The 19,199-nt window shown below is 53.0% G+C and overlaps 2 protein-coding genes across 4 annotated transcripts in view; one reads left to right on the top strand and one right to left on the bottom strand.

The window, feature by feature from the left end:
- The window catches only part of ATP5MC2 (ATP synthase membrane subunit c locus 2), a 494,192-nt gene that overhangs the window by 176,988 nt on the left and 298,005 nt on the right, over positions 1–19,199 (top strand). The window lies entirely within an intron of this gene.
- HOXC12 (homeobox C12) lies at positions 9,925–13,927 on the bottom strand. Its single transcript, XM_001108042.4, has 2 exons — positions 13,324–13,927; positions 9,925–12,537 (listed from the first exon to the last, which is right to left on the bottom strand). Exons 1-2 carry the CDS (start codon positions 13,925–13,927, stop codon positions 12,299–12,301), a joined length of 843 nt encoding a protein of 280 aa, XP_001108042.1. The 3' UTR covers positions 9,925–12,298.

The raw sequence follows: 19,199 nt of genomic DNA, 5'->3' as shown, positions 1-19,199 counted from the left end.
TGGGGTGAAAAAATTCAGGTGACACAAAGCAAAAAGATTCCAGTCACCAAAAACAAAAACAAAAAAAGATCTTTTGCCCCCAGCAAGAATCGTTTGTTTGGGATCTGTTCCAGCCTCCAGGCCCTGCCTTCTGCCTGCACATTCGGCCCTGATTTCCGGAACCTGGAAGCCTAGGCAGGCAGTGGGGAACTCTGACTCGCCTGTGCTCTGAAGCTTGATCCGAAAGCTTCCACAGTGAGGACTGCTGTGTGGGGTGAGTGTGGTGGCCTATGCCTCCTTGCCCCAGCAGGGAAGGTGCCTTCTGCTCAGGATTTACAAGTCTCCCCCATTTTGTTGCTTTCCTCTCTGCGGGCTCAGTGGCTTTCTCCTCACTACAGTCAGAAGTTGAGTTACAGGAAGATTCGCCAGAGATTTATCGCCTGGCCCCAAACTTGGAGAGCCTCGTTGTCATAAACAGCCGTCTATTGTCTAGACTTTTATCTCCGGGTATGGATCGTGCATTAGCGAGGCTCAGGAGACATGGGGCTGGCTCTCTGGGGTGTTTGTGCAGCCGGTGCCTGCCCCCAGGCCCCAGGGGTTTCTTTGGGTCAGTTTATGAGAGTGCACATATTTGTGTATGCTCTTGAAGCTGGGCAGGTACGCCTGAGTGTTCACGAGTGGAGGCCCAAGGTAGGGACGTCTCTTTTTCTCTGTGTCTGGGAACATTCCGGTGCGTGTACTTGTGTGTTGGGTGAGAATTTGTCATGGTATGCTTTGTTTCTGGGGCATTTTAAGTGTTCCTGCCTGGGCTTTTTCGGGTTTTATTAACTTGCATCTGCTTGGCCTGTTTATGTCCCTTCCAAGCAGATCATCTGGTGTTTTTCAATATTAGACTGCATTGTGTGTATTTGGCTTCTCTGAGGAAATGGTTTTGGGTGATACCTTCCCAGGCTTACTCCCTCAGATTCCCCCACCCACCCTGAATCACACCTCAGCCTCTGCCTTCACCAGGTTGTCTGACACGGCCCCACTCTCTGCAAGTCCCTAAATCTCCAAAGTGCCTGCCAATTTTATGTCACAGACATGAAGCACATTTTTGCAGGGTGAAGTCTGGCTATCTCTGTCTTTCCCACACTAGGGGGAAGCGTCCAGCTCATAAACCACCTCACTAACTGGGGCTCCCCTTCCCAGACCGAGGGGACATAAGAAAGGGCTTCCCCAGTCCATTTCAACTGTTTAAAATACTATCCACGGAACTCTAGATACTGCCAAAGAGAGCCTGCTCCCTCCCTGGGTCTTCCTGGCTACCCCTCCAGCCCCTTGAGCCCAGGCATTTTGTAACATAAGTGACACTTTGCCCAGATTAAATGTCTATGGCAGAGACACTTATCACCTTAGATCTTGGGGTCAGAGTTGCTTTGAAAGCCAGGATCATTTAACATCACCAGAAATAATCAAATCCTCCCCCTTTGTTTTTTATGGTGAGAACACAGGGTAAGAGAGCACCAGGCACTGAGGCCTTGGAGCTCCACCAACCAATACCCCTGCTCTTGGCGTCTCCCACCCGGGACTTAGATCCTCAGGTTCCTAATATCCGGGAGGTGCTCTCAATCAGAAAGGTAAAGTGAGGGGTGGGGGCAGATCCCAGAGGCCATTTTTCCAGTTAAGGAGGGTGGAGGTGACAACAATTAGAGGCTTTTGGAGCATCAGATTGACCCAGAATTCCCCATCATTGTTTTCTGTGCATCTTTCCCTTCCCTTGCCATTAGAATTTCAATTTAAAAAGCAATGATTAGACCTTAAAATGAGCCCAGAGGAGGCGAAAACGAGCTGTGAGGTCCAGGAAAAAGGTAAGTCCTCCGCAGATATCCCCACACCAATTAATTTTCTTTCCTTCTTTCTCTCTGTTCATCCCCAGCGCTACCCTGGAGGAAAAGGATCAAGAATCTCAGTTCGGGATCCTTCCTCCCTGAGCCTTCGAGCTAAGCCCACTGCCCACCGCCAAAGGCTGCCGCGGCGGATCCGGGGCTCTTTCGGTCTCGCCGGCCGGCTGCGGCGCCGCCTTACGCTCCCGGTCTCCCTGTCTCCCTCCATTCTTGCGTCACCCCTCCCCTAGACCAACAAATATCCAATATATTTGTTTCTCCTCACCCCAGGCCTCCGCGCAGCCCGCTCAGCGCTCGGGGATCGCTGCCCCCGCACCGGGTCCTTACGCGCTTTGCTTCCAGTCCCACCGACTACAGCCTCTTTCTTTGCTAGCTGCCCGGGTAAAACGCTTCTGTCGCATTTTCCTGCTTCTCTCCCTTTCTTTCCGCCTCTGGATCTGAGGAATAAATAAAACAAAGTCTCCTACGGCACCAGCCCTCCCCACCCCTGCTGCCTCACTTCTCCTCCTTACCGAGTGTACCGCCTTGTTTTCTGAAGGAAACCGTAACATTCAGACATTTAAGATGTAAATGAACTTTTCTTTATGACGTTTAATTTTCTCTCCAATTCTTAGGTCCTGCTCCGCTTCGCAGTGGAATGGAACGGATTTAGAAGCCTGCAGTAGGGGAGTGGGGAGTGGAGAGAGGCAGCCCAGAGTTACAGACAGCGGCGAGAGATACAGAAGACCGGGAGATACAGAGAAAAAGAGAGGCGGGGGAGGGGAGGAGGAGGAAGGAGGGAGGGAAGGGTTCCCAGCTGGCGAGGAGCGGAGCCAGAGAGAGAAAAAGAGAGAAAAGTTTCCCAAAGTCTTCATTAGTTGATTTCCCTGTCCGCCGCTTTCCCCGGCCGGCTCACCCCCAGTAAAGGAAGGAGGGGCGTCTTTATTTTTTTTAAGGCCCCAAAGAGTCCGATGTTTACAAGACCAGAAATGCCACGGCCGCGTCCTGGCAGAGAAAAGGCTGAAATGGAGGACCGGCGCCTTCCTTATAAGGTACGATGCTAACTTGACCTTCACTTTGTCATGGCGCCCCCGCCCACCCAGACTGCTGCAGGCGGCCGGGCGAGGGAAAGCAATCGCCGACCCTTGCTTCTGCCTCCCTCCCGCCTCTTTTTATCTTTCAATCTTTTTCTCTCGTCTTTCTTATTTTCATTTCCCTCCTTCTGTCTTTTTCTTCGTCTTTTTTCTGTCTTTTCCTTTTTGTTTCCTTCCTTTCTTCTTTTTCTCCTCCTGTTCTTCCTGCCCCCTTTCTTTCACTCATTTCTTTTACCCTTGCCGGCTGGTTTCATAGCTTCCCTGAGTTCTCTCTTGCCTTGTTCTCAGGCACTTCCTTGATCTCTTTCTCTCTCTCCCAGCCTTCTGGTCCCTTCTGGTCTCAAATCCCGGAAACAACAACAACAAAAATATTTTCAGTCCTTCCTGCATCCCTACTCTGAACTGACCTTCACAGCCCCAGCCTGACTTTTGCCCCACCCAGGTGTTCCCGGGGGTAAGGGGAAGGCCAATTTAGGATCAAAAGAGGCTTCACTTTGGGACCAGTGCCCACTTGGGGATGATAATGAAATTGGTTTGGATAAGACTCTGTCTTCCTCACATTGGCCCCACCTGCAAAGTCTCTGTGATCCTAGTGGCCTGGGACTGAGAGCAAAGCCTCAGGCTGTGGGGGCATGGGGAAAGCAGATCCCACAGCTCCTGAAACTATGGGGAAGGGAGCAGACTTCAAGTACCCAATTGTGATTCACCCTTCTCTGGCTTTCAGCCCCTAAAATCTTAGAGTTTTCCCTTAAGACATCTGAGGAGGAGATGTAGAGAACTAGGGATTTATAGAGATTAACGCATATGTAAAAATAAGATAAAGACTATAAGGACCTCTCCATCTTGTCTCTTGCTGCCTCCCAGGGTCCAGCAGAGCCTCCGACATTAACTCTAATCATATCTTGTGTGGCTATAAAATAATATTATTGACACCCCTATAATTATCTATTATCCCCTTACTTGTAATGATTACAATACTACAGGAGGCATGTCTATGCTGACAAAGTAAAGCCAAGCAAATATCCTGGAAAATGAAACCAGATCAGGGGCATTCAAACTCGATCTCTTGTGCGTTCTTGAGTATGTTCCAAAATCTATAAGCTCCTGCCTAGGGTCTCCTTGATTTAGGAGTAGCCATTTTGTGGGGCTTAGGGTGATATCGGGAGACCCTACCATCTCCTTTTCCTCTACACCCCTGGCCCCTCCTCCTCTGCACAGACATCAGAGAGGGTCAGACAATAAAAGAGAAATGCTTTCTCTCTCACCCCCTACAATTATCCGAATAATTGCATGAATTCTTCCTGGAATACCACTGCGTAGTCAGGGTCAGAATTTCAGCAGGAAGTGCAGGGGACAGAATTCAAATGGGGGAAGCTGAGAGAGTCCTGCGTTTTTACATTCCCAGACTTTATAGTTCTGTCTAGTGTTACATTGTTTCTTCAGGCAAAGATCTTTGTTCGCCTTCAGTCATATTTCTCCCTTCCCCCTCCCTTTCTTTCTCTTTCCCTTCCCCCCTTTTTGAGTCCCTTTAAAGGAGACTCAGATCATCTTCTGCTCTTAATGGATGACTATAAAAGTAAAATTAATTCCCCCCTGCCCTTTAATATCAATATCTCTCCGTTAAGTATGCACATTGGTGAGAATAAACAGAATTAAGTGCTGCAACCCAAACCAGCAATTACACCCAAGGTGTTTTTGTTTTTGTTTTTGTTTTTGTTTTATTTTCATTGGGTCTCGCTTATCTGGGGGTGTTCACTCTGGCAAGAGATAAGCAGGGGGTATTTGTGTGTGTGTGTTTTTTTTTTTTTTTTTTTTTTTTACTAGTTCATTGGGGCCTGAGCCAGCACCGACCTGGTAGAAAAAGCAACCACGAAGCTAGAGAGAGAGCCAGAGGAGGGAAGAGAGCACCAGACCAAGGTGAAAGTGAACCACGCAGAGAAATACAGGCAAGGGAGCAAGGCGGCAGTTACCGGAACAAACGTGGCAGAGGGCAAGACAGGCACTCACAGACAGAGGTTTATGTATTTTTATTTTTTTTAAATCTGATTTGGCGTTCCATGAGGAAAAGGGAAAATCTGGGGAACAGGAGTACAGAGAGAATTATCCGGGTCCTAGCTCGCCACATGAACGCCCAGAAGGAGAGAACGCTGGAAAAACCTGAGCGGGTGCCCGGGCAGCACCCGGCTCCGGTCAGCCGCTACCCCACACGGTGCCGGGATGGGCCCACCAACTCCCCCCTCGCGGCCACCCGGGCTTCCTTGCTCTTCTTATCATCTCCATCTTTATGACGAGGCTTGTTAACAAGACCAGCGAGCTCGCCACGCACATCTATCTCAACCGCGCCTGCTCAGCCGAGCAGCGGCCGGCGCGGGGACTGGGAGGCGCTAATTAATTGATTCCTTTGGACTGTAAAATATGGCGGTGTCTACACGGAATCCATGGACTCATAAACAATATCTCTGTTGGGCGTGAGTGCACTGTCTCTCAAAGAATTTTTCCATAGGCATGTGTCAGAGGGTTCTGGATTTTTAGTTGCTAAGAAAAAACCCAAATGGGACTAATTTTAGGAGGCCCAAACAGAGTTCGTTCAGTGCCAGAAAATGCTTCCCCAAAGGGGTTGGGAGTGTTTTGTTGGAAAAATCCTTGGGTTATAGGAAAGCCTTTCCATGCTACTTGTGTAGACCCAGCCCAGTTTAATAATTACAAGGAAGCGAAGGGGTTGTGTAGGCCGGAAGCCTTTCTGTCCCGGCTGGATGCAGGGGACTTGAGCTGCTCTGGGATTTGAGAGGAACATAGAAGCAGAGGTCCAGCCTTTGCTTCATGCTGCCTCCTAAAGATTCAAAAACAAATTTTTAAAAGTGAAACCAGCCCTAGCCTTCGGAAGCTCTTGAAGTCTCAGCACCCACCCAGGAATCCACCTGCCTGTTACACGCCTCTCCAAGCCACTGTGGCACCGCTTTTCTAACTGGCAGCACAGAGCAACTCTATAATATGCTTATATTAGGTCTAGAATAATGCATCTTGAGACACGTGGGTAACCTAATTATATAATGCTTATTCCATACAGGAGTGATTATGCAGTGGGACCCTGTTGCAAACGGGACTTTGCACTCTAAATATAGACCCCAGCTTGGGACAAAAGTTGCAACAGATAAATAGACATAAGGGAACACTTAAATAAGTAATGCATGTAGACATAGAAGGGGTATTTAAAAGACAGATATAATAGAAGCACAGAAGAACAGAAAAAAGACTCAGCAGATGGAGATTACCATTCCCAAAGCCTGAACTTCCTCCTGCTATTAAGATTGCTAGAGAATTGTGCCTTATGAACAGTTCATGAACCCAGAAGAATGCAATTTCAATGTATTTAGTCCACACACAGTATGTATATAAACACAACTCACAGAATATATTTTCCATACATTGGGTAGGTATGCACTTTGTGTATATATAATAATGTATTTTCCATGCAGTTTTAAAATGTAGATATATTAATAGCTGGATGCATTTTCTATGCACTGGTTTTATATGCCTTATGGAGTATATACTCACATGTAGCTAAATAGACTCAGGACTGCACATTCCTTGTGTAGGATGTGTGTGTGTGGTGGTTATATGTGTAAATAAAGTTTTACATGTGGTGAATATACTTGCTGTATGTAATCTTTCCCCAGTAGGTTACTTTCACATACAGTAGATAAAAGTGCCTCTGTGTGTATATTTTATTTTTCTATGCCAACAATGTACCCGTAATAGAGATATCTGTGCATTTTAGACTGTGTTTCAATTTATTGGCAGCACTATGACCAGGTGTGTGTTTATGGAACATCTTTTCCATGCTCTGCATGTGGACGATGCACCTTTTGCAGAGAGCTTCCCAAACAAGGGCTGTTGGTGGGTTCAATCCTCACAGACCTGTCTTTGAAGGAAGTTCTCCACTCTGGGCCAGGTAAACTGACGAAGTGAAGACTTGCCTCCTAAGCGGCTCTGGCTGGAAGAGAAGAAATCACCTGCTGGCAACGGGCTGGTTTAGATTGGCTAAAGGTCCAGCTATGTTTGGTCTTGTCGAGGCCAGTTTCTTGGCTCCTATGCCAGTCTCCAGAGGGCGGCCCGGGTCTTAGGAACCTCCAGGGCAGAGCCTCTAGCGATGAGAAGCCGGGCAGGAGGGCGGGCAGCCGCTGTGGGGACACCGAGTCCCGGCAGAAGGAAGGAGCTTAGGATAAAGGTCTAGTTCCCGCAGCCCGGCCAGCGCCTCAGACTCCGGCCGCTCTTGTAGGTCTCTCACACTCACAGGGCGTCCCCCCTGGCCTAGGGTGCTCAGGGACGAGCGACTGGACAGGTCCGGGTCTCGGCGAGGCAGTCTCCACAGCTCTGGCCAGCAGGGGTCATCTCGTCCTTCGCGGGGGCACAGCAGCCCTCCAGAGGAGACCAGAGCTGCCGGCGCTGTCGGGCGCGGGAGCTGCTCGGGTCCGCCGGGGCTGTGGGCGCGCCGGGTTTCCTCTCCCTGGACCCTGGAGAGGACCGCAGCCGGGACCACGACGGTCGGGGAATTGGATCAAGGTCTCACAGCCTTCTCCACAGGGCCAGGATGCTGAGCACTCCAGGCGCGAGTCAGGGAGTGGCCCAGGCGCCCGCGTCGTCCACCAGTGGCCAGCGCGTCTTTGTTTCGGGGCCTCGGCTAGAGTGGCAACGGCGCGCACCGCGCAAGGCTGCAGCGCGGAGCAGAGGGCGAAGCTGGGGAGTCCAGCAGCAGCTGGCGCGGGCCACGGCCTCTCCGCGGAAAACCGGCAGCGCCTTCTCGACCGAGGCACACGCACAAGGGCGGCGGTTCGGACCAAAGGCTGGGCATAGGCGCGCTGTGGAATCGGGGCCTGCCTTCCACCTCCAGCTGAATTACACCGGAACCTTCCGCGCCTCCAGGTGCAGTGCAGGGAGGACTGGCGGCTCCAGAGTGCGTTTCTCGCGTGGTCTGGGGCCGAAAAACCGCTACTGCTTTCCTGGATATAGCAGGGAGGGTGGGCAGGGGCTCTGGCCTGGCCGGAACCAAAAGTCCCCGGGGTTTGCCTTGTTCGCGGACCGGAGCCAGCGGTCCCTGCTCAGCTCTGGGTCTCAGCCATTGATCGCGCCGGATTTCCGGCTACATTAGCATCCACAGAACCCAGACTGCCAGACCCATCTCCTGCCGGCTTGATAGCGGCTTAGTGGCCTTAAATACTCAGTTTCGTCTGTGCACGTCAGAGTGGAGCAGAATGACTGCGACAATAACCAGGTCCAAATACAGAACTCACTCGGGCAATATAAGCTTATACGCGCGCAACAGCACAATTATTGTCTACCTAAATTATCTGGATATTTCTTCCCTTTTCTTGCTCCTCAAAACCCGGCGAGAGACACGGAGTGCTTTGTCTTAAAGTTAGTGGAGTAAATTGTAGTTTAGAGGCTTAAACTGGACAAACAGTTGTAACATAGAGGAAATGCTCACCCATATGGAGAGCTCAGCTGCGCCCTAAGTGTTGGGATCGCGGTTCCAACCATGACCTCCTCTTTGGCCGGGAGACCCAAAGATTTGTTTTTCAGTCATAAGGAGGAGGCAACATCCTTCTCTGGCAACATCCCCAGTGTTTGCGTTGAGTCTCTGGACCTGCAGAGATACCACCCAACTAGGTGCCTTCTCTCTCAAATTGGAGTGTCTCTGGGAATAAATTAAAGGCCTGTTATTTGCTGCCTTCCTAAATCCCTCTTTTTCTTTTGCCAGAGATGTCCTTATTGTTGATCCTTCCTGTGTAGACACATCATAAGAGTCAGATATTCTTTTGCCTGGATTTCCTGGGATTCAGACTCCTCCTACCCTCCTCTATCCAGACCCGGGCTCAACCACCAGGCCCCTCCCCCAGCTCATGGCTGCCCAAGCTACCTGTCTTCGGTGGATGCTGCACTCTGTGGGGCATTTTTATGAGCACCCTAAGGCTTTGGGTCTCCTTCCTGTCCATACCCCTCAGCTTTGCAAAACAACTGGGGATTAGGGGTAAAAAAGAGAATGGTATTTGATCTACATTCGCTGGTTTCTCTAATTATAGGAATAAAGAAAGGGAAGGAAAGAGAGAAAGAGAGATTTCAGGGCAGGAGGTGTCTCAGAGGCTGGACTTGGTGGGGGCTCCTAGGATTCCGGTACAGGCTCAGGAGGGTGAACGAGGCATTTGGAGGAGACTCCTTTGATAGGAGCCATACCGTTAGAAAAGGGGTGAGGGGAGGGAAGAGGCAAAAGGGTGAGAAAGAGAGAGGGCATTTCTTACCGAAGGCAGGGGTAGGTGGAGGTGCAGAGGGTTCGTGGGCACATCTGGACTCTACTACTGGCCTGGGCCTCTGGCATGGCCTGGAGAGAGTCGCTGGCTTCAAAAGGTGGAGCCTATTTTGCCAGTTCCAAGGGGTCTTTAGCCCCCTCTCAACATCTTGCAATACACAGTGTCATCTCAGAGTGAAGCCACAGGATTAAGATCATAGGGTTGAAGCTCTAGGCCCACCAACCCCACTCCATCTCAGCCCCTGGATTACGGGTTACTCTCACTGCCGCAATATCCAGCTCAGATCACCAGTGCCCCTATCCCAGCTTCTATTTGTCAAGTTCCTGCAGCACAGACCTCCTTTTCTGAAGCTGGTTTCAACCTCCTTTAGGCTGTCCACATTATTTTTATGGCCCCATGACTCCTCAAAGCTCCCTCTCCTCCCCCAAGTCTACTACCGCCCAATTTTCTCTCTGCTATAACTGCTTGGGACTGGAGATGGTAGCTCATCAACAGATCTTGGTTGCTTATACATTTTTTGTTGACCCTGCAACCACTCTTCCTGTATTATTATTATACATTTATTATTTTTATTATTCACCTGAGCTGGAGAAAATAGAGTGGAGAACAGCTAGAAGGCTGGGACTCCCATTATTTTGGGGTAGAACTTTTGTTTTCAAAAAATCACATAATCATAATTCATGTTTTAATTATTATTATTATCAATATTAATATGATGAAGCAACTCTGTACAAGGACTATATAAAGGGAAAACGTGCTAAAGACAGATGTTTGAATAGAAGAGTACACTACAGAGAGCTGGGGAGGCAGCTAGGGGAAGGGCAACTATCCACGGGGACTACACTAGGTACCAGCGACAGACACAGAGAACAAGACACAGATTGACAGAGAAGCTCACAGAAGTCAAGTTTAAAGCACATGGAAAGAGAATATTGCATATCTTTGTCCCCTCACTCCTTTTGGAGTGTTCTGGTCTCTCTTCTCTATTAGGTTGGGAATCAGGTTAGTTTGGAGTGGTAGAGCTCAAATCCAGCACCCTAGAGCCCAGAAGTCACAGGAAGGGCTGCATAAAGGGGGTACAGTGGGTGGTGACCAGGAAAGGTGGGGAATGCTTCATGCCCAGGGGAAGCCCACAGGAGACTGCAGACAGCTGGAGTGGTGATAATTTGGGGGAACTTGTACATGGGTGAAACAAGTATGTGTGGTTGAAAAATTGTCAGGTGTCAGATATCTAGCGGGGGATGAAGGCATGTGATTGTATCTCCACTCTGCTGGGCCATGTGGGGACTATGAGGCTGCCTGCTTGCAAGTGCACTAGGGAGGGTGGGGTGGGCCCAGTGCTGTGCTGGGCTCAGCTGTGTGTATATGTTTGCCTTTGCCTCTGCCTGTACAGAAGCTCTGTGCTGGTGGGAGAGTAAAAAGCTCGGTGGATTGCCCTTGGAGAGTTTGTTAGAGGAGACTCTCCCCATATGGGAAACCCTCCAAGTCAGCAGGCCAGTTTCACACTGTCCAGGCTGCAGTTAATTCCCATCAGTGCCCTGCTTCTCACCCCTCTTTCTCCTGGAAAGGGCGGGACAGCAGATGGGAGGCTGGGGGACACTTGGAGAGAAGGATAAAAATGAAGTGCAGAAAGGTTGATGGTTCTCTCACTGCTCCTTTCTCTGAAGCCAGCCCAGCATCTACTGGACTGGGGCTGGGGTCTGAAGGAGTCTAGATGAAAGGCCTTCCCACTCAGAGAAGCCATTCTCAGACCTCCCGTGGGTTCTAGGGCTGTGCCCCTCCCTCTGCTCTGGTCCATGTGCTAGGCTGTGGAGGTTTGTGGGCCAGGAGGCAGAGGCAGCCAGTCTGAAGACAAAGGGCAATGTTGGGGGGGTGGGCGGGGAAAAGAAGGGAGTTGGGTGGGGGGCTGCAGCACCCCCCTCCTTCATTGTCACCGGCCTGGGAAACTGGGGCTGAGTGGGGCCTCAATGACTGGTAGCCCCTTTAAGGGCGAATTCTCCTCCCGCCTCATAAATTACTCTGGTCCAGCCTCCAGCGGCCATGACCATGAACGCCAGCCGGGAAGGGAGAATCAGAGGCCTCCGCTGTGGCTGCCAGAAACTCGCCTGGCCAATCAGTGTGGTGCTCTGTAGCCCCATCTACAGCCTCTTGGACTTTCTTTCTGGAGAGCCAGGTGGGGACCTCTGGGGTGGCTACTGAACCTGAGGCTGTGTCCTCTGGGCTCTCAGGTCCCTGCTTGCTGCATCAGGCCCGCAGCCGCCACAGGCAACGAAAGAGTGGATGGCAGCACACCTGTGAACAGATGTTCGCCCCCTGCGGGCAGGGGGCTCAGGAGAGGGCTGGGAACCAGGACACTGTTCTGGTCCTAGAGGGAACATGAGGCTGATAGTCCTTGTCCACAGCCCAGCCAGCCAAACGCCCAAGCTTCAGCCCACTGGATGTCCTGGGGAACCCAGACCCAAGCAGGCTCCGGGTCTTGCTGATCATTTTCTCACAAACCACACTTCCTCCTTGATTCCCCACTTCCTCCAGCCCTGCCAGAGCCACCTGACCCCCTCAGCTCTCTCTGCTGACCCTCCACCCTCCTCTCTACTCCCAGCCTCTTCTAACCCCACCGACTGTGAGGTCGGGGTGCCTTGGTTCCACTGGCCCTGCTGTCTGCTCCTGCAGGCAAAGAGAATTAAGACCACAGAAGGGAAGTAGAGGAAGGGGGCATCTGGGCCGCGGCTTCTCCAGATCCCCAGCGGAGGTGCAGCGCCCCAGACCCGCCTCAAATAAACCAGCCCGTAGCACCTCAGCCTTCCTGGCCCTGCCAACTGCGGGCAGCTGCAGGCTTCGGCTCTCCCTGGCTAGGTTTCTTCCCTTCTCTCTGGGACCTGGCAGGGTGTTTTGGGTGTGTATGGGAGGGAACCACGAACAAAACAGACAAGACGATGTCCAGGGAGGGCCTGCCAGAGACGCCCGTTCTAAGCGGGGACTGTGTTCTAGGCGGTCCCCTCTTTTGCTCTTTGCCAAGGACAGGCTCAGTCTGGGGCTGGCGCCCGTGTCCTGCCCGCTAAAAGAAGGAGAGAGCTTGCTCCCTCAACAGAAGTCTTTTCTTTTTCATTCTCCGGTTCTGAAACCAGATCTTGACCTGCTGGTCACTAAGATTCAAGCGGTCTGAGAGTTCCCTCCGGCGCTGGCGTGTGATGAACTCGTTGACCAGAAACTCGCCCTCCAGCTCTGCCAGTTGCAACTTCGAATAGGGCTTGCGCTTCTTCCGAGAGCGGCTGTGGATCGGGTACCAGGGCGCGCCTGGGTGGAGATGAATGGCAGGGGTTGGCCAGAGGATCAAAGGGTGACCAGTCCAGTGCCCTCGGCCCTTCCCCAGACCCTTTCACCTTGGCCTCACGCCTGGACTCCAGGCCCTTTCTCTGCCTTCTGTTTGCCGCCAGTCATCTGAATCCCCTCTTCTACCCAGACCCCCATCCCCACCAACTCCCCCACCTTCTTTACTCTTTTTTTCTTTCATTCCTTGCCCTTACCTCCTCAACCCTAGCTCCTGCTGCAGTATTCATGACCCTTCTATGTCCCTGCCCCTTCTTTCTCCCCAAACCTCTCCCCAATTTTCTTCTTCCCTATTTACTGGTCCATTCCTCTCACATCCTTCAGGATTGGATCCCGGATCAGTTAGAACAGACATGGGCGAGTGGCAGAGTAAATTTGTCCACTGGCATTTCTTTTGAAATGTAAGTAACGGGGGTCTGTGGGAAGGTGGAGGGAGAGGCGCCTGGGAGAACTAGAGCCAGGCTTTCTGTCCCTACCTCCTCACCCCCAGGCCTGGGGAGTCCCCGTCAGGATCCCCTAACTCCGGAATCCCTGCCGTCTCCAGCCGCGGGCGGACGAAAAAGGAACTCTCTCTAGTTATTTTATGGGGGTATTTACATGTTTATAGGCTCCCCCCACCCGCACTTCATTTTAAAAGAAGCTCTTCCTCGACACACATTCTGTTACCCCAGGCGTCCCTAGCTCAGTCCTGCCCTGCCCGCCCTGGTAAGATGTCGGGTTTGAATCCGCCGAGTGAGTGGCCGGGGTCCTTACCGCTGGCCGAGAGCCCGCCGCCGGGGTTCAACGGCGATACCAAGCTGCCGGGGTCGCCTGCGCCGGCGCCCTTGTTGCCCTCGTTGAGCAGGGACGAACTGGAGTCGGATTCCAGCGACTGGCAGGAGGGCGGGTCGTGCGGGGGTCCTGCGCCGCCGTCGCCACCGCCACCGCCCGCCGCGTAGTCGTACTTGAAGCCGAGCGCAGGCGGCCCCGACGGCTCCAGCGGGAGCAGCGCTGCCCCGGGCCCGGCTCCCGGGTCGCGCCCGCGCTCCTCACGCTTCAGGCCCCCGCCGCCACCCTCGGCGCACGGCTCGCGGTAGTAACCCTTGCTGTCCTCCACGCGCGCCAGCTCGCACGTGCGGCCGAAGGGAGGGTTGAGAGACACTGGGCTGCCGAGGTAGGGCTGCGGGTAGCCATTGCATGGCTCTGCCGACGGCCAGGGCAGGGAGCATACGTTGTCGCGGCGTGGGTAGGACAGCGAAGGAAGCCCGGGAAGCTGCGCCCCGGACGCGCGGAAGTTGGGAAAGTAGAAGGTGTCTCCCGTGTGGATGTTTACCAGAGGCCCCACAAACCCGGGATTCAGGAGATTATGCTCGCCCATTTCCGCGGGGCCCGACCGGCAGCTTCTACTTTATTGCTATCTGACATTAAACATAGTTAAACCTGCACCGGCCACCCATTGGCCGCCCCGCTCACGTGGGCGCAGCCGCCAGTGGGAGGGGTGGGGACAACGGATCCCCCCTACCATCCCGCACCAACTCCAACTTCCCCCTTCCCCAATCCTGGGGGTTAGTGGGGGAACAAAGGGCGGAGGCAGGTTTATTTGCTGAATTCTGATTTAAAAAAAAAAAAAAAATATATATATATATATATATATATATATATATATATATATATAATCTAACGCAGAGAGTAAAGCAATTGCCCAACACGGAGCAAGAGAGAAAAAAACCATACACACACCAAAAAAATGCCCGCATATATACACCCCTATAACCTGCACCCCCTACCCCCATGTATTATCTTATCGCCAACCGCTGGCCAAGCACAGCCCGTCCCCTCTTTAATTAGGTTCTTTATTAACTAAAACCGTTGGAATTTACAATATCTCCCCAATAAATTACTATTAGATATTGTGTCATATAAAGTTTACTGGCTGTTTAAGGAGACGGATGAGCCCTTTGGCTCGGGGTTTATTTACAGTAGAGGCGAAGTGGGGGTAAGGACAGGTTTCCCTGCCGTTATCTCTCCCAGCCCCAGCTGCTGCTGCACGCTTCTTTATCAGCTCTTTATCCCCAGGAATTTGTAGACACATTTGGAGTCTTCTTCCCCAGTACTCAAGGATAACTGATAATGCCGGGTTTTCCGCTGGAACCGGGAGCCACCCAGCCTCACACCTCCACTCACGGCTAGAGGAAGGATGCGAAAGAGAGGCAGAGAATGCAGCAAAAGGAGGTGCCTAGCTCTGCATGGACCTGCCTGCCTGCTCCTGAAAATCTGGGGGCTAGAACTACTCTTCTGCTGTCATTTCCGGGGGACCGAGGAGCTTCTGGGGGCCTCCTGGAGTCTTTGCAGCGGAAATCTTTGGACCCCCTAACAGGGCTTAACTGGCCTGACAGGGGCCTAATTCTCACTGCGGAGGAGACAGCCGCACCCCAGACCCGGCCCGGCCTTCTCCTGGGACCATCAGATAGCAGTGCAGAGGCCCGCAATAGGTTGCCTCCTGAGGGGGCTGGGATTGAGGGGGAAAAACCTTGAAGAATTATCTTATTGGGGGGTGAAATTATATTTATGGTGAAAACTCAGAAGCTCCCTCCAGAGAAGGCCGAGAAGCAATGCTGGCTATTGGTGAAATAATCAACATCTGCAAAACCACAATCCGATCTCAACTAGGTCCACAGAACACAGCCAAGCGGATTAAAAAGAAAGACAAAATAAAACTCCCCCAAACCAGATGTATCCTTTTGGGGTCTAATAGAGAAAACACTCGAATTTCCATGTGATTTTTCGAGCTCCTAACCAATGCACGGCTTAAGTAATACAGGGTTGGATAAATAGTTCAGTAAACGTCTAAATACGAAAAAATACCAGAAGATTGAAAGAAAATTGGAGACAGAGAGTCGGAGAGAACGCAAAACAAACCCATTTAGGTGAAAGTTAAATATCAGAGAAACCCTGAGAATAAGCCGAAGCTACAAAAGCAGATCCAAGCAGAGAAGATTATCCCTTTTTTTTCCTCTCCCTCCCCTCTCTTCTCTGCAGGACGCGGCAGAGAGAAACGCAGATTCTTTGAATTCCACCGCTCCCCGGGCGATTTCATATCCCAAACCGTAGCTGCTCACTCCGACAGAAATGTGTCCCCGCGGGCGCCGCCCTGCCCGGAGCAGTTCGAAGCTCGCAGCTCGGTGCCTGCCCCTCGCCCTGCAGGGCCGGTTCCCCTTCCCCGCCCCTGCTCGCCTAGCTGCCCGGCCTGGCCTGGCCCCTCCCGCCCCCAGAAGCCGCCCCGCGTTAGGCCCACTTGTCGGAACTTAGGGCAAGCTATGGGCTGCAAACCCGAAGCGGTCACCTTCGGTTAGAGCCGGTGGCGCCAAGGAATGAGCAGGAGACTCAGCCTGGATTGGCCTTTTTGTGCCTAATTGATAAGGGGCTTCGAGGCTGCGGAGAGGAATATCCCTCAGCTGCAAATTCCAGGTCACAGCATCTGTAACATCTTATTTCCCCTTCTCGAGCCGTATTGATGAGCGCCATTGAAATTTCAGTTTTTAAAAAACATTTTATTTGAGGGTTATTTTGGTCATAAAGGTAAACAGGGTGTGACTTTAATATTGCTGCTGATTTCAATCAGAACATCGTGCGGGCAGCTAGGTCTCCGCCCAGGCTCTCCAGGCCTCTGCGCTCAGCCGCTATTGTTGGTGTGAGGGATGCCGAGCTGGACTTTGCCAAATAATCACTACCCTTTGTGGGGTGGAGTATTCTCCTCGTTCTCTTTTCCCTTCCTAGATAATTCCAATCTCCTAGAAAAGGGACCCTGAGAGGAAGATCTCAGCCTCTCCCCATTCCCTCCACCCCAGCAGGCAAATCCCAGGCCGGGAGCTCTGCTCGCTGCCCTCCCGAGCCAGGCCACTGAGCGCGAGGAGCAGTGGCCACAGGGCGGCGGATGCAACACAGGAGAAATGAAGATTGGGTGAAGGCTTCCTTCTTCCAGACATGCGTTTCTTCTAGCCTGATTTAGCCCCATCAAAGGGGGCTATTTTCCCCAGGTTTTGGACTCTGCGGGCAAAGAAGCACGCACAAACCCCTCTTCCTTCTCTGTTGCTGACCCTGATTCCTCTCAAGGAGAGCTGCCGACAACCACTAGCAAAATTCGCATCCCTAGTGTCCTGCTCCCTGAGACCCACTGGGAACCTAGGGGTTTTCAGGACCCTGGCAAGGACCCAGGTAATCTAAGCGTCCAGCATTCCGGTGCACCACCGAGGCTCTGTTTGCGGTTAAGGAAACCCGCGACACACGCAGCTCAGGCACCCGTTTTTTTAATCGGGCTCAGACAAAAATGCCGCTCCCAACCTGGGTCCCCGGGACCGGCGGGAGGCTCGGGTGAGACCCTTCAAATCTAAATCCAGCCTCGGCGAGAGCTGCTAGCGGGAAGCAGGCTGGGACTGGGTGAGGAGACTGGGAGGGACTCCAGCCGGGCTTAACCCGCCGACATTTCGCTGACCACGCGCAAAACTATAGGTGGTCGGGCCGAGGCACCCGAACCGCGGAGCGATTGGTGCGAACTCTCCCTCACATTTATCAAATCACAAGGCTAGAGCGGTGGCCTGCCTGCTGGCCCCTGGGCCACTGGCTCCCGCCGCAGCTGGCCAGGCTCGACTAAGCCTCGCTCATTAACTCAGGGTTAATTAAAGCTGAAGGCAAGGATGCCGTCCAAGGTTTTCCTTAAAGACCAAAGCAGCCTGCGTCCCTCAGCTCTTCCTCCAGCTGGATGCAACGCTGCCTCTCTCACACCTTCTCTGTGCCTCCATCCCTCCTGCATCCTAGCAGCCTCCACTGCGGCTGAGCCCGGCGAAAGGAGTTAATTATAAAATCTACGCTGATTCTGGTGGCAGAGGCAACGCGGCTGCTGGAGGTTTAGGCCGCGGGGAATCGGCTGTGAGCGACTGCGTTCTGGCTCCCCCGCAGACCCATGGTCGGGAGTGATTCCGCGCAGTACTGCCTTACCCATGGTCTGTCCAGAGGCCGCAGGGGCCCAGTTCAAGGTCACTGTCTAGTTTGCAGAAAGCGGTTCTGCCTTGTATGCAAATTAGGCCGGGCGTCAGCCCCAGAAGGGGTGTGAGCAGGGGTTTGGCCCGCGGAGAGAAGGGAAGATGAAAGGGGGGCTGAGTGGGAGGGCCTGCCCCCCCAACCCTGTAGCCCTCTCTGTCTTGCCTCTTTGGGGCAACTTGGGTTTGGGACCTGACTTTTGTCGGGTTCAAACAAGGGTAGGGGGTAGAATAGGGAGCTCAGTCTCCTATTTCGTGGTTTCCAAGCTCCTTCAGGGGTTGGAGCCCACCTGGCTCCCAGCCCTTCCTGCGGGTGCCTGGGAAGTAAGGAGCAGATTGGGAAATCCCTTCCCCAGGTGCTGCTTTCTAGGGATTTGCAGCCTGGAGGACAGAGCCCAGTCAGGCTTTTAGGCTCCGGCAAGTAGCCTGGGGCCAACGGAGCCCCTACCTCCTCCAGTTTTCCCGCGGCTTCTCTAGTCCTCTGTCTCCAAAAGATCCCAGCCCGATTGCCTCTCAGAAAATGCGGGGGAGGTGAGAGCCCCCAGGCAAGGACATCTGGGAGGCCATCTCTCCACCCCAATATGAGCATCCCTAAATGGACCACCTTCCCCCGTTTTGTCTTTTCCTTCGGTGGCGCGCTAACAGTTAAATAAGGCTGCAGCTCTGACATTTTCCCCCTCCACCAGCAGAGGATCTCCTCCACCTAGTGAATTACTGAGTGTCAGGCAAGGTGTGGGAACCAAGTTAAAAAAAAAAATCACATCAAATGCCACACCCACAGACGCCTGCAATGCAACAGTGAGACGTCTCCACCGACCTCTAAACTGGGTCAGGGGGTGAGGACTACCCGGTGTGCCCTCGCTCCTCGGCGTCCTTTTCTGGCTTTGACCCTGTCCACTGGCCAGGCCCAGCTCTGGGGAGGAGCTGAGATCTGCTTAGGGTCTGCTCAGCACCGCTATACAACTGCTTTCCAAGCCCGGGGCCCCAGTTCCGGGCAGAGGAGGGGGGCTCGGGCAGATTGGGGTGGGAGCAACGGGCCCTGGAGGCGGTTGGGGGTGGGGAATGGACTACCAACTCCGGGGCTCGCTGGGCTGGGAGAGCGCGGACAGGAACGAGGGTCCACTTACCTTTGGAGACAGAAGAGGTTCATAAGGGTGAGGGATAGGAGTTCTCAACCTCTAGAAGCCTTCTGGATTCCCCCTCTCCAAGGCCGTGCGCCGGCCTCGCCAAGGTATCAGAGGAGGGCGGGGCGGGGGGAGGTGGATAAAGCGGCCAGCGGCAGGCGCGCGGGAGCGGAGTTGCCAGAGCATCTCTGGAGAGGCCGCCTTTTATGGGCGTTATTAGCGCCCTTGTCTAGACTGGAGACGACACCTCCTCTGTGTGTAAACAGAGGCGGCGAGCTCCGGCGGGAAGGGGGATGGCGCATCAAGGGGGCAAGCAGCCCTCCCCTTCGCTGGCCACCGGAAGATCAAGGCCTTTTCCACCCTCCCCGCCTTCCGTGTGCTCCCTGTGATGTCAAGGTCAGAAAGACCTAGTCACGGTCAAGGCTAAAAGAGGAAGAGCCTGGTTGGTTGTGAAAAGACTCTGGCCCCCTCCTCCTCCTCCCAGAAGCCC

This window comes from Macaca mulatta, chromosome 11 (genome assembly GCF_049350105.2).
Source record: "Macaca mulatta isolate MMU2019108-1 chromosome 11, T2T-MMU8v2.0, whole genome shotgun sequence".
Lineage (NCBI taxonomy): Eukaryota > Metazoa > Chordata > Mammalia > Primates > Cercopithecidae > Macaca > Macaca mulatta.
The sequence above is the reverse complement of the archived record's forward strand: the minus strand, read 5'-3'. Positions and strand labels throughout refer to the sequence as shown.